At 31.8% G+C, this 16,239-nt stretch overlaps 1 protein-coding gene across 2 annotated transcripts in view; it reads left to right on the plus strand.

The window, feature by feature from the left end:
• LOC114334642 (fibroblast growth factor receptor 4) overlaps nt 1-16,239 on the plus strand; it is a 215,293-nt gene that overhangs the window by 99,102 nt on the left and 99,952 nt on the right. For both annotated transcript variants that reach the window (XM_050642874.1, XM_050642873.1), the window contains one exon: nt 15,433-15,580. In XM_050642874.1, coding sequence (XP_050498831.1) covers nt 15,433-15,580 — 148 coding nt within the window. The remainder of the gene's footprint in view (nt 1-15,432; nt 15,581-16,239) is intronic.

The following is a 16,239-nucleotide window of genomic DNA, read 5'->3' on the forward strand; positions in this document are numbered from 1 at the left end:
CCTATATTTTGTCTATCTGTGGGCAAATTTTCAGCCAAATCGATTATGACGTATTTTGAGAATGGAGAAAAATGTAAAAAACAGTATTTTAACGTTTTCTACACTATAAAATTTGATCAAAAGCTTGTTTTGAATCAAAGCAACTTGTTATAATGCCATATAATGACATTTATGAGTCCCTTCTATTAAAATATTATGTTTTCCATTGATACTTTACGATAGAAAATGCAAATTTGTATAAATAAACACCAAATCACTGTAAAATCGCATAAAATAACATTTTGAGAAAAAAAGAAGAAGAGGATTTTTTGACCTTAAATATCTTATTTTTACGTCCCGCAGAAGCTATATATCAATTTTCAGACAAATCGGAGGTCCAAAATTTTTTTTGCTCCCAAATTGAGTGATTTGAAATGGAATGACCCTTATATTACGTTTTCTGACTTTTTTCAGCGACTCATGGGTATTAACGAAATGGCAAAATAGCAAGATAGGCGCTATAGATATGGTGTTTTTAAGAACAGGGAAAGGTGCTACCAAAAGTGGTAAAATAAGGATAAGAGACATGAATATATAAAATAAGAAATACATAAACGAACTGAACATACAGTCCCCATTGGAGTTTATAGAACAAATAGAGATTTGGTGGGGTAATTTACAACGTATGTAAGATAGCAACCAATGCGAATAGTGTGGGGAGTAAAAATATTGAAAAACAAATAAATGGCAGACTAAGTCATATATGGGATGTCGGAAAGATATTGGAGAGAAGTGGAGTGATATATGTAGGTAGACGCAAAGATGTTGATACGAAACAGCAAAGAATGGAAGAAATTTTATAAAAAATAAAGTAAACATTACACCATAATATGGTAGAATATTTAATACTAATGAAAATAAATAAGGACTATAAGGACTACGCACTAAGCCCTGATCCATTCCTACATTCACGTGAAATTTATCAATCTCCCATACCCTACCTAGTATACTAATTGTTATTCTTCATACGTTAAACCATGAACAGTTATGATGTGAATGTACGTTTCTAATAAAAAATGCCATTATAGTGTGGATTTCCATTTTTTAATACGTTTTGTTCCATTTAAACTTTATTTCTATATTAGTTTTCTCCTAACATATTCCTTTTTTACATAAAATCATTTATAAAAGGTATATTTGTTAAAATCCCTATACCGGGCTACATCAAACACATAACTAGTTTTCGATCGGTTGACCGATCATCATCAGTGTAATCCTAAAATGTGTATAACCAGATAAAACGATGTAAAGTATTTAAAATGTTGACTAAGGTTATAAAAAGTTATAGGCTATACTCACTTAGAATCTAACATGCTAACCACCAAAGTAAAAATATTTGGGTATAAACCCTTTATAATTGATCCGTCATAGGAACATATAAAAAAGATGTGATTTATAACATGGATGTATAAAATATCCAATGTTTAACGCCCGAGGTACCAATGAGCTCAATTTGACCAGTTCACATCATGGCTGTATGGAAGCAAGTGATTTTGATAACGGAAATTCTGAAAGATGGCACGACAGGAATGACAGTTCCACAGGAAGTTATAATTTCCCTGTTGTTTTGTGATATTTATTGTAAATTTTTTTAAATTAATAACAATAAAAACAGTCGTTCCCACTGTGGTAAATAGTCTATTAAAATGGAAATAGACTTGATGTAAATGTTAGAATATTGTAATGAAAGAAGTAGGCAAACCACATTACACGTAAGACAGAAAACTTAATAAACGTTATCAAACCCTTTATATGTGATATCTAGGGCTTAGAAAAGCAATTGTATGGGTATTAAAGTTATCAGTTATATTAGAATAATTGGAAGTTGTTATAGTATGTGGAAGTACCATGAAAGATCACTGTGTGGGTGACAGAGGTGTAGAACTGTTTTCTGATCTGGGAGGGATATATAATACAAGCTAAGATACATGCGACCATTTCTCAAGATCCCTGCATACTGCCTGGAACTCTAAGGGTTCGACAAAACAGACCAGTACATGATATAGTTAAACATAGGGGAGAAGGTTGGTGTTAGAGGTTTATTAGATTATAATTAAAATGTAACATGAACGGGACCCAGAAAGAGTAGTGAGACTCTCAAATTGAGTTATTGTATGAATATATGGGGTGGAGATAGTCATAGAAAAATTATGGATGAAAATTGAGAGATGAATAGGTATGTATGTAGGTGATGATAACAATGGTGTTATCATCACCTACATACTAACTAATCATCTCTAAATTTTCATCCATAATTTTTTTATGACTATCTCCACCCCATATATTCATACAGTAACTAAATTTAATAGTCTCACTACTCTTTATGGGTCCCTTTCATGTTACATTTTAATTATAATCTCATAAACCTCTAACACCAACCCTCTCCCCTATGTTTAACTATATCACGTACTGGTCTGTTTTGTCAAACCCTTAGAGTTCCAGGCAGTATGCAGGGATCTTGAGAAATGGTCGCATGTGCCTTAGCTTGTATTATATATCCTTCCCAGATGTGAAAACAGTTTTACATCTCTGTCACCCACACAGTGATCTTTTATGGTACTTTCACATACTATAACAACTTTCAATTATTCTAATATAACTGATAACTTTAAATAAACATACAATTGCTTTTCTAAGCCCTAGATATCACATATAAAGGGTTTGATAACGTTTATTAAGTTTTCCGTCTTACGTGTAATGTGGTTTGTCTACTTCTTTCATTACAATATTCTAACATTTACATCAAGTCTATTTCCATTTTAATAGACTATTTACCACAGTGGGAACGACTGTTTTTATTGTTATTAATTTAAAAATTTTACAATAAAAATCACCAAACAACAGGGAAATTATAACTTCCTGTGGAACTGTCATTCCTGTCGTGTCATCTTTCAGAATTTCCGTTATCAAAATCACTTGTTTCCATACAGCCATGATGTGAACTGGTCAAATTGAGCTCATTGGTACCTCGGCCGTAAGACATTGGATATTTTATACATCCATGTTATAAATCACATCTTTTTCATATGTTCCTCTGACGGATCAATTAAAAAGGGTTTATACCCAAATATTTTTACTTTGGTGGTTAGCATGTTAGATTCTAAGTGAGAATAGCCTATAACTTTTTATAACCTTAGTAACATTTTAAATACTTTGCATCATTTTATCTGGTTATCCATATTTTAGGATTACACTGATGATGATCGGTCAACCGATCGAAAACTAGTTATGTCTTTGATGTAGCCCTGTATAGGGATTTTAACAAATATACCTTTTATAAAGGATTTTATGTTTTTGTAATGGTATACAGCCAACTACAGAAAATTTTTCCTCGTGGATTTCTTTTTTAAGTTTTAGCTTACATTTTAAACTTAATTTATTATTGTTTTTAATGCCAATTACTAGTTTTCAAGTCTGTAAGAGAATTATGCAAAGCACGAATAATCGCATGTAGTAATTTCATAGGCATATCACAACACGTATATTTATTTCAACATGTTTGATATTCCTGCTTTATGGATCGGTTTATGTAGAAACAATTGCTGATTTAATTCTGCTGTTAGTGTTATTAAAATTAAATCTCATACGAATATTAGGATCTTGCATTTTTTCATAGTGACTATGAACAAGCATTCTGTTTAAACATTATTTGTGTTAATACTAAGCATGTGATTTTAACGATATTTGGTAACGACCAACATATTTTTTCGTTATGTAATGAACTTTGAAGATTACCCTAGAAAGCTATAGTCAATAAACCACAACATAACTGTACAAGAGACAACAAGAGTACAATACTAAGTTGCTAAAATCTGAAATTATTAGAGATAAAAACGCGCAAAACGAAAAGCTACCAAGAATCGATGAAAATCTAACTATATAACTATACAAGAAAAAAAGTTGTGTCAATATCTAACAAGGCTAGAAGAAATGCAAATTGGTTGGATGAACAATGTGGTACCATCAATCAAAAGAAAAATGTAGTATATATAAGAGACTTTAAGAGAAAATGTCCTAAACGGAATAGCCAAATACCATAATAGAAAAGGCGCACGAAAATTATACCAACAAATGAATATCGTAGAAAACAGTTCAAACCCAGAATAATAGCGTACAAAGATAAGGACGGCTTTGTAATTAGTGACAAAGAGTTATTAAATAGATGGACAAATCATTTTGAAGAACTGCTTAGTGGCAATCAGGGGAAGACCCGATAGATATTTGTATACTTGAAATGATTGAAAATGCACAAGAATAGGTTTTTACTATTGAGGATATTAGCAAGGGACAAAATATATGTACTCTTCTTTAAATTATTAGATACCTAGACTAATAAATCGTTGAAGTGGAACTGGAAGTTATGTACACCTTTATATACGTAGGGTGCTGCTGACTAAAGATAACAAAGTCAGTGAAGAAATTAAAAAGAAGAATGGTGCTGGATAATAAGTGTTACAACGACCTGAGAGGACAAATGGCCTTCAAATTCTAACGAAAGTATGTAGGTTTGGTCCAAAGAAGGGTATGGCTCATAACAGGCTATTTGTAATATTGGTGATGGGCATGGGGATAACTATAATTCTAGGATAATTCTGCAAATATTAGAAATTCGCTTATTCTAACAACCTAATAGTGGAGTCACTGAAGGTTTTCACCTCCGATTTTGTTGAACTTCCAATGATTTTCATGAAAATTAGTGAGCGGGTAGAAGATACATTAAGAAACAGAAGTGCTCTTTTGACGAGGTGGTGGATGCCACTCCTTCTCGTGGGTGAAAATTATTGTATTAAAAATAACTCCATAAATCGATAGAGGAACAAATTCTAAGCAAAATGTGTTACATAAAGTAATTAAAATAATTCAATATTTTTGAGTTTTTTTATTTATTATCAATGATTAAAAATTTTTATTTTTCCTCAAAAAATTTGAAGGTTTAACAGCGTTTTTTTATAAATAACTCAAAAACTACTTGTTGAAAAAAAGGTATCGTTACCAAAATTAAAGCTAATAACAAATCGAATAAGTTTCTTACTTGAAAAACCTTTTTCTTCAGCCGTCCCGAAAATAAAACTTTCGTCATGATTTATTAAATCGAAAGCACCATTTTACACAACTCCTAACGAAAGTAGCTACTTTCGGGACTAATTTTTTCATTTTCGGGACGCTTTTTTTACTTTCGGGACGATTTTGGGTAGCTAGGTAACGGCTTTGACAATAACATCAACTTTGTATTTTATTATGACAACGCTTGTCATTTAAGATTCGTGTGTGTTTTCGCTCAGTTTTTCTTTTTTCAATTCCAAGAAATGGAAATCAGCAGAGAAAGTGAAGCCGAAATGATTCCAGATGAGATTAGGGAAACTGCGAAAGCCGCTATTTATGAATAATTTTTATAATTGTGTTATTAATATTCATAAGTAGATTTTTCTAATGTTGAATTCACGAGAGTAACTTTAAAGTGTTAAGTTCATAAGTAGAGTTTATCCATATATTCTTTTTAACATACAAAACGGCTGCAGAAAAACTATTGTACATAACACGATCCAAATCAGTGATTTTACAAGACTCCAAGGATTCCAGTCCAGGACTCGCCTACGGCTCGCCCTGGTAACTTCTTACTCGTCTCGTAAAATATAACTTTCGGAACTTGTTACGTAAATTACTATTAATATTAATTCAAAGAACGTCGTAAGTAAATTTAATGTATATTTTTTTAAGCGAGTACCTACTCAAATCTAAGCATTCAAGATTACATAACTTGGAAATCGATTAATTTTATAAAATATAAGTAGGTACTTACTAAAATTTTGTAAAAATACTTAGAAATACCTATCAAATGAACTCTAAAAGAAGTTTGATAACATTAAAATTAAGCAAGCATTGATTAATATAAGAGGACCCTTTCGAATTTTTTAAGAAAATGAAAAATAATACATACACCACTTCGACCAAAAATAAAATTTAGAGTAATAGTATGGTATAGTTAGACCCAAACCCAGACATGCAAAGTGAAAGTTATCCTCCAACACCAAATTGTTCTATATGGTCCACATAATGTTCAGAAAAAAGTCACAGCATTTTGAGCGTCGGGTTTGGGAGGGGGGGGGGGAGGGGTGAGAAATCGGTAAATTCGTAGTTTTTTAAGTTTTTCGACAATATTTCTAAAACTAAGCGGTTTGGCATGAACAACCCTCTACACAAAATTTTTCTACATTAAATTTGAAATAAAAATGGTTCTATGCATAACGCTTCTAAAATGAACGGTTCCAAATTACGGAGGTAGTATAGTATAATTGGTCCAAAAAAGGCCTAATCCAAACATCCAAAGTAAAAGTTTTCCTCCAACACCAAAATGTTCTATATGGTCCACATATTGTTCAGTAAAAAGTTACACCATTTTGAGCTTCCGGTTTGGGAGGGAGATGGGAGATAAGCCGGTAAATTAGTAGTTTTTTTTACGTTTTTCGTCAATATTTCTAAAACTTTTTTTGGACCAGTTATACTATACTACCTCCGTAACTTTGGAACCATTCATTTTAGAAAGATTATGCATAGGGCCTTTTTTATTTAAAATTTAATGTAGAACAATTTTGTATAGAGAGTTGTTCATGCTAAACCGCATAGGTTTAGAAATATTGGCGAAAAACTTTAAAAAACTACAAATTTACCGATTTCTCCCCCTCTCCCCCCAAACCCGACGCTCAAAATGGTGTGACTTTTTTCTGGACATTGTGTGGACCATATAGAACAATTTGGTGTTAAAGGATAACTTTCACTTCGGATGTCTGGGTTATGCCATCTTTTGGATCAACTATACTATACTATAATCTTCACAAGACTTTCTTTAATTTGGCATGTAATGATCTCATGTAATGATAAAGTATGGATCTTAAACATTTTGACCCGTTTAGAATGCATATTTTTGAAGGAAAATATGATTTAAAAAAATCCGAATTTTTAAAATTTTCCTAAATTCCATTTACTTTTTGATAATAACTCCAAAAATGCTCCATACACGTAAAAAATAATACATAATGAAATTTGAGTTTTTTATTACCAAACATTTTATTTATTTTTGTAGAATTAAAAATTACCGAGACAGAAACCTTTTAAACATAAATTTTACTGCGAGAACCATGTAACCGTGGCCCTTTTAACCTTTTATCTTTAAAACATACCGGATTTAAAAAATTAACTTTTATACAAAATTATACGATTTCATAGAACTCGGAATACGATTTTATAGATCTTAAAAATTAGCCTTTAAATTATTTTTGGATGGACCTGTTATTGTTCGTCCGCTAAAACTTTTTCCATGCGTCACGATTCATTTTCAAACAAATTCAGTCAAAATATAAAGTGAAACGTACGCCGATGTGTGTAGTATACAGTGTACAATAGCTATTTGTATGACAAGGGAGGAAAGTGCTACTTTTCCTCCCGAGAATGAGCAGTAATCATTTAATTATTGTATGATCAGTAATCATTCAACGAGAATGAGCAGTAATCATTCAACCTTGAATGATTACTGTTCATTCTCGGGAGAAAAAAGGCACTTTACTCCAATGTTATACATATGATTTTTCCACCTTCCTCAAATAACGAGTAATTCTTTCATTTTTACTTAATTTATTTATGTAACTAACCAACAAAATTTATTAGAGCTAAAACTAACAAGTAGGTACAATATAACTGTCAACTGTCAAATATAAGTCAAATTATTAATGTAAACATTGTTAAATCAAAGTAACAATTTACTGTTTTTTACCATTCTGCAAAATACAGGTTGTTTTATAAATAAACGTTAAAATGTATAGATACTTACGTAATAGAAAATAGATATTGTACAGGGCGTCAATAAGTTATATTTCATGAATGAAATACCATGACGTCACTTTTACTTTTCCTCCCTAGGGAGGAAAAGTACAACTTTGCTCCCTACAATGAGGTCCGGAAAAGTATACTTTCGGTAAAGGTAGGTGGAAAAATTTATTTACACATCGACGTTCGTTTCACTTTATGTTTTGACATTTGTTTAAAAATGAATCGTGACGCATGGGAAAAGTTATAGCCGACGAACAATATCATAAAAATTACCTAGTTATTCTAAAAAACCATTAACATATTTTTTGGAAAAATTTTTGAAGCATAAATTTTGAAAAATTTCTGGAGTATTAATTTTGATGCTATTAACTTCTTCTAAAGCTCATTTGATAATATGTATTTCTGGGTTCTGATAATATGAAAAACTAATAGAATTATTGAAAAACAGAGATATAGACAGACGAGATTTACGAATTATCATCAATCTGTATTGGAATCAAAAGGCCAATATAAAGATAGAAGAACAGGAGTCCGAGAATATTGATATAAAGAGAGGAGTAAGACAGGGTTGTGTTCTGTCGCCGCTACTGTTTAACCTGTACAGTGAAGCCATATTTCAGGAAGCGATAGCGGAGCTAAGTGATGGAATCTCTATAAACGGAACAATAGTAAATAACATAAGATTCGCTGATGACACCGTTATAATGGCAGATACCCTGGAATCACTACAAGAATTGCTAAATAGAATTAACGATTATTGCATTCGATACGGACTAAAAATAAACAAGAAAAAAACTAAATTTATGATTGTCTCAAAAACAGAACATGGAAATGAAAGGTTAATGATAGAGCAAACCCAAATAGAAAAAGTTAAGACATACAAATATCTGGGAACCTGGGTTGATGACAAAAATGACCAAAGCAAAGAAATTAAAGTCCGAATTGAAACTGCAAGGCAAGCATTTATAAAAATGAAGACACTGCTTACAAACAAAGACCTTCAGTTGCCTCTCAGATTGAGGGCTCTAAGATGCTACATATTTTCTATATTGCTATACGGAATGGAAGCTTGGACATTGAAGAGACAACACATAAGAAGAATAGAAGCGTTCGAAATGTGGTGTTACAGAAGAATATTGAAAATTCAGTGGGTTCAAAGGATTACCAATGTTGAAGTGCTACGACGTTTAAATAAGGAGTTAGAAATTATGAAAAGTATAAAAACTAGAAAACTGGAATATTTGGGTCACATTACCAGAGGAGAAAAATATGAGTTGCTGAGAATTATTATGCAAGGAAGGATCCAAGGAAGAAGAGGCATAGGAAGAAGACGCATCTCCTGGCTGAGGAACCTTAGAGAATGGTTTAACTGTAGTTCATTACAACTATTCAGAGCAGCAGCCAACAAAGTGACCATAGCCATTATGATATCCAACCTCCGATAGGAGAGGGAACTTTAAGAAGAAGAATTTCTGGGTACTTTGACAAGTGTAAGTGCATTTCATAAAATGCATCGTTTTCTCGTTATTTAAACTTAAATACTAAGATTTTAGTACAAACCGAAACAAAATACACATGTATTAAATTATTATACCCATAACTCATTTTGACTTAATACTAAAAGGTTTGTAAAGTAAGAAATCTATTAGAAATTTGATTATCTTTCATTTTGATAATGATAAAATTTTGAAATAACTTATAGTTTTTGAGTTATTTATGAAAACCTGCTTTAAAACACGCATTTCGTTTTCATAAAAAATTAAAATTGTTGATGTTTAATAACTTAAAAAATATTGATTTATTTTAATCACTGTATGTACTTGGAGGGGAGCAAAGTATGCTAAATTTGCAGTCACTCGAGCGTTATGGGGATGAGCTATTGGGTTGGATTTCCCCCAATAGTTGCGGTTACAGAGCACTGGCTTGAAGTCAACGAGCCTTTTTTTGTAGAAAAATATACCACAATTGCTAGGTATGATCGTCCAAGTTTCAGCTCATGGAGGCACCCTAATTCTTTCTAGAAATAATGATTTTTCTCTGATTACAAAATATGACTTTCTGTTAAATGAAGCCTTCTTTGAGTTTTCCCTAGTTTATAATAAAAATCTTAATCTTTACATTATTTGCATCTATAGATCACCTGACTCCCCTGTGGAACTATTTTTTCAGAACCTGCTAAATTTGTTAGATGACTTGCCTCATAGAAGCAGAAAAATTCTATGCGGGGACTTTAACATTAATTATGATGCTGCTTGTGCTACCCAAATGTCCTTGGTCAACATATTCGAATCATATGGTCTCTCAATGCACGTTAATTCTCCTACAAGGATTACAAAAACTTCATCTACCATAATTGACTATATTGTCTCAGATTTCTCACCCCTTGATGTCTGCTCTACAATTATTAATGCGGGATTATCAGATCATGAAGCAGTATTTACGAAGTTTAACATCTTCAGCAAACCCTCCTCGAAAACCCGACGTTTAGGTAGGATTTTTTCCGCTCGGAATTTTCATAAATTTCAAAATTTATGCTTAACTTCTGAGTGGCATTTTCCTTCTGCGGACGTGGACTATAATTTCAACGATTTTATAGAAAAGCTTGTCTCTATCTTCAATAAGGCATTTCCTTTAATTTCAATTAAGCCAAAACATCACAAACCCTGGGCTACAAAAGGTATTCGCATATCAGCCAAAAATATGCGCTCACTATTTTATATCAAGAAATTTGCTACCAACGTCTCTGTCACTCAATATATCACCAAGTACAGGGTAACCTATCTAAAACTCATCAAATCAGCTAAAAAAGCCTACTATCAAAATCGTATGGAAAGCTCTAAAAGTGTTGCAAAAGAAACTTGGTCCATAATAAACGATCTTCGAAATAGAACTCACGCAGTTCAAACATTTGCCCTTCCAGACCCGGAAAATCTAAACGAATATTTCGTTAATGTGAGTAAAAATATAACTTCTACTATTTTGCCACAAAAAGATCCCATTTCCTATCTCCCCAATTCAGGAGTGTTCTCGAATTCATTCTTTTTAAGACCAATCGATATATCTGAACTGATCCAAACTATCAATAGTATCAAAAGCAAATCATCCTGTAGTACTGATGGACTATCCATAAAAATCTTCTCAAATCTCACAGAAAATGTGTTGGAAAACCTCGTCTCACTAATTAATGATTCCTTTGAAAGAGGCAAATTCCCAGAGTGCCTAAAGATAGCCATTATTATTCCCCTTCATAAAGGTGGTGAAAAATCTAATGCTTGCAACTATAGACCTATTGCCTTACTACCGGTACTTTCAAAAATTATTGAGAGACTCATAAAAACCCGTCTTATGTCCTTTCTCATTGATAACAACATCTTATCGCAAAATCAGTTCGGCTTTTTAACTAATAAATGTACCACTGATGCCTTGTTTTCTGTGTTTCATGAGGTTTACCAAGCACTAAACAATAATCTTTGTACTGCCACTGTTTTCTGTGACTATGCCAAAGCTTTTGATTGTGTAAATCACGACATTTTGATTAAAAAACTAAATTTCTATGGGATTCGAGGTATTTCTTTGAATTGGTTCCAATCTTACTTGACTAATAGGAAACAACAAGTTAGAGCAAATGATACTGACTCTGGTCTCAAAAACATTGTATGTGGAGTAGCACAAGGTTCAGTATTGGGTCCTCTACTGTTCCTTATCTTTATAAATGACATCACTAACTTAAAAATCGATGGAAATTTTTTCTTTTTGCTGATGATACCAGTATCACTTGGAGCAACTCAACTATTGCATCTCTTCATGCAACTATAACTTCTGATTTGCTTACGATAAAAACCTGGTCTGACTCTAATTTACTCTCTTTTAACGTGGATAAGACAGTAGCATTATCCTATAAAAGTGCTCTTCAACCCCTGCTTGTTAATAACAGCCAGATCTCTACCGTTGATTCTGTAAAATTTCTTGGTATTTTTTTAGACAGCAACCTCAAATGGTCCCTTCATATCGATGTGTTAAGTAAGAAACTCGCCTCAGCCTGCTATGCTATAAGATCTGTTTCGAAAGAACTCAATTTAGCATCTTCTAAACTAACATATTTTTCTTTGTTCGAGTCTCATCTTCGATATGGTCTTCCTTTTTGGGGTTCTAGTACAGCTGCCCAATTAGATGTTATTTTTAAATTACAAAAAAGAGCAATAAGGTATCTGTTTGGCCTCAGAAGAACAACACATTGCAGAAGTTACTTCAAAGATCACGGCATTTTAACCCTTACATCTTTATATATTTTAGAAACTGTTTGCTTAATTCGTAAACACATGCATGTCTTTCCAGCAAGGCCTCGTCATGACTACTCCACCAGAAATTCAAATTTTGATGTCTATTTACCGATCCCGTCCTCTGAGTTAGTAAAGAAATCTATATTATATTCCGCAAAAAAACTATACAACCATCTTCCTTTACAACTCAAATCTGCAACATCTTTCCCCAAATTCCATAAAATGACAAAAGCTCATCTATCTAAAAGACCATATTATTCAGTAGAAGAGTTTCTTAATGACTAACTAAGAAATTACAGTGTAATGTACAAGTAACCAAACTTATCTATATTTGGGTGTCACATGCAGCAGCTTAAACTTATTAGTTCCTATGTCTATAAATAGTTTACTTTGTTGTATATTCACTTTGCAATCAAGTATATTTAAATGGGAAATAAGCCACAATTTTACCTAAAAATGATTTTATTAACGTTTCGACGCCCAAGTCGGGTGTCGTTGTCAAAATACAAAATAATACTAAATAAATAAAAATGTTGTTGCTTAGTAAAAAATTCTTCTAATAATTTATTTAATCTGACTCATTTATATCGGCAATTCAGAACTATCTTTTAGTAAAGTCGTCCCAGGAACGCAACTCATCAATATTGGCAATATCATTTTAAAGTCGTCTACTTTAAAATGTATAATACGTGTCTGAATTGCCGATATAAATGAGTCAGATTAAATAAATTATTAGAAGAATTTTTTACTAAGCAACAACATTTTTATTTATTTAGTATTATTTTGTATTTTGACAACGACACCCGACTTGGGCGTCGAAACGTTAATAAAATCATTTTTAGGTAAAATTGTGGCTTATTTCCCATTTAAATATACTTGATTATAAAAATGCCACAAGAAAATAGCTTCAGAACAACATTCACTTTGCAATTTCTATAAATTGTTGCAATATATCGATTTTGTTTTTTTTTTCTTTACTTTATTAACTTATATTTTGTATTTATGTATATATTTTTTATATTGACGATTTATCAAATTTCAGAAAATTGTATTTGTTATTGTTATTGTTAGATATTATTTATTTATTTTTTTCTGACTTTAATTAAGCTTTGTCCATAAAATTTGTATTTTCAGTGACAATAAAGCATATTTATATTCTATTCTATTCTATTGTGATTATTAGGTCCTAAAACCAAAAAAAGTTAAGTAACATTTTCCATTTTAGTGGCGACTTTCCATTTTTTTAATTTAGTTTTCCATTTCCAACAATGGTTTTTTCCGATTATAGCGCCACCTGTCCATAATTCGAAAAAATATCCATATTTTTACGTAAAAAATCCAAATCTGTAATAAAAATTTGGGAGTCCCATTAAGGATTTTAAATTTACCCCCCACCCCTCTCCGTGGGGAGTCATGTTTAGTACCATTCGATAGATTTTTGAAAAATATTGAAGACATATTTTTTAGTTTTTCGATCTGATGTTCATTTCGCGAAATTTTCGCTTTTTTTTTTGTGAAACTTTTTGACTCACCCATTTCCTTACCCCCCGCTCAAATCGTCTATTTTTAAAATATACACTATTTTGCATGTACTTAACTTACCTTATCTGACAATTTCGAGTATAGATTTTTTTTTCGGGCCCCCCTTAACGAACTTCCATGTGTTAAGACCCAATATATGGTAGAGCTACATCTGCAGGGTACCAGGTTTCTCCCCATATGATAATCTGACGCGCTCGAGTAACAGTAAAAATCCCCGCTTGGGCTTCCCTACTATAACGAATTTCACTTAGAACTTGTCTCTTCATCGATTTCTTGGGTTAATTTTTTTAAAATAATTTTTACCCCCGAGAAGGAGTGGCATTAACTTCCAGAATAAAAGCGGCAGCATATTACTTTTGTTTCTTGATGTATTCTTTAACCACCCACCAATTTTCATGAAAATCGGAGGTAATAATAATTGATTTAAATAAATTATTAGAAGAATTTTTTACTAAGCAACAACATTTTTATTTATTTAGTATTATTTTGTATTTTGACAACGACACCCGACTTGGGCGTCGAAACGTTAATAAAATCATTTTTAGGTAAAATTGTGGCTTATTTCCCATTTAAATATACTTGATTATAAAAATGCCACAAGAAAATAGCTTCAGAACAACATTCACTTTGCAATTTCTATAAATTGTTGCAATATATCGATTTTGTTTTTTTTTTCTTTACTTTATTAACTTATATTTTGTATTTATGTATATATTTTTTATATTGACGATTTATCAAATTTCAGAAAATTGTATTTGTTATTGTTATTGTTAGATATTATTTATTTATTTTTTTCTGACTTTAATTAAGCTTTGTCCATAAAATTTGTATTTTCAGTGACAATAAAGCATATTTATATTCTATTCTATTCTATTGTGATTATTAGGTCCTAAAACCAAAAAAAGTTAAGTAACATTTTCCATTTTAGTGGCGACTTTCCATTTTTTTAATTTAGTTTTCCATTTCCAACAATGGTTTTTTCCGATTATAGCGCCACCTGTCCATAATTCGAAAAAATATCCATATTTTTACGTAAAAAATCCAAATCTGTAATAAAAATTTGGGAGTCCCATTAAGGATTTTAAATTTACCCCCCACCCCTCTCCGTGGGGAGTCATGTTTAGTACCATTCGATAGATTTTTGAAAAATATTGAAGACATATTTTTTAGTTTTTCGATCTGATGTTCATTTCGCGAAATTTTCGCTTTTTTTTTTGTGAAACTTTTTGACTCACCCATTTCCTTACCCCCCGCTCAAATCGTCTATTTTTAAAATATACACTATTTTGCATGTACTTAACTTACCTTATCTGACAATTTCGAGTATAGATTTTTTTTTCGGGCCCCCCTTAACGAACTTCCATGTGTTAAGACCCAATATATGGTAGAGCTACATCTGCAGGGTACCAGGTTTCTCCCCATATGATAATCTGACGCGCTCGAGTAACAGTAAAAATCCCCGCTTGGGCTTCCCTACTATAACGAATTTCACTTAGAACTTGTCTCTTCATCGATTTCTTGGGTTAATTTTTTTAAAATAATTTTTACCCCCGAGAAGGAGTGGCATTAACTTCCAGAATAAAAGCGGCAGCATATTACTTTTGTTTCTTGATGTATTCTTTAACCACCCACCAATTTTCATGAAAATCGGAGGTAATAATAATTGATTTTTACCGTTATTATCTGTCTTTATAGTTAGTTATTACCAAAAAATTTATCTGGATATACATTTTCCTTTCTTATATAGAAAAGTGATGATGGCAGGGCAAACCCGGAAGTGTATGAGATCTTGAATGTAACTCATGAAGATGAAGGATGGTATGCCTGTTTCGCATCTAACAGTCTTGGCATAACAGTTTCTAGAGCTTACATTACTGTAGTCGATAATAAAGAAGGTAAGAAATAATTAATGCTTAATATAAAACAATTATAAAATGTATCTGCAAATACTACAAAATAAAATTATAGGTATGCTTTTTCTCATGAGGAACTTTCAGTGCGTCACAATTTTTCGATTTCTTTCTAACGAATTAAATTGTGTGTGACAGAAAAAAACGCACGTCAGTGATTACATTTCGTCGGTGACATTTATAACATTTATATTAGTTGTCAATAGATGGCGCCATATAATATATATTAATTAATTATATAATATAATCTACGAATATAATCTGAACAATTTATAAGGCTATACAAATCAAAGAAAATACCATTTTATAAATGAAATAAACACAATTGATTTGTTTTTTGCCAAATTGCAAATAAAATGTGACAACTGTCAGATTTAACTAAAATGTCATGTCACTAAATTGTATATTATTATCACGGACTTACCTTTTTTTCTATCATTTGTGACGCACTGAAAAATGCTCATGAAAAGAAGCATATGTCGGTGCACATATTGCAATTTCAAAATAATAAAAGGTTGCTACTGCTACCAATAGGCTGGGCTGGATAGCTCAAACGGTAGACCATCTGATTATCACGGTCATGCAAAAATCTAAACATGTTTTAGTATACAGGGTGATTAATTAAAAATAGCCAATCTTTAGGT

The sequence above is a fragment of the Diabrotica virgifera genome, chromosome 2 (assembly GCF_917563875.1).
Source record: "Diabrotica virgifera virgifera chromosome 2, PGI_DIABVI_V3a".
Taxonomy (NCBI): Eukaryota; Metazoa; Arthropoda; class Insecta; order Coleoptera; family Chrysomelidae; genus Diabrotica; species Diabrotica virgifera.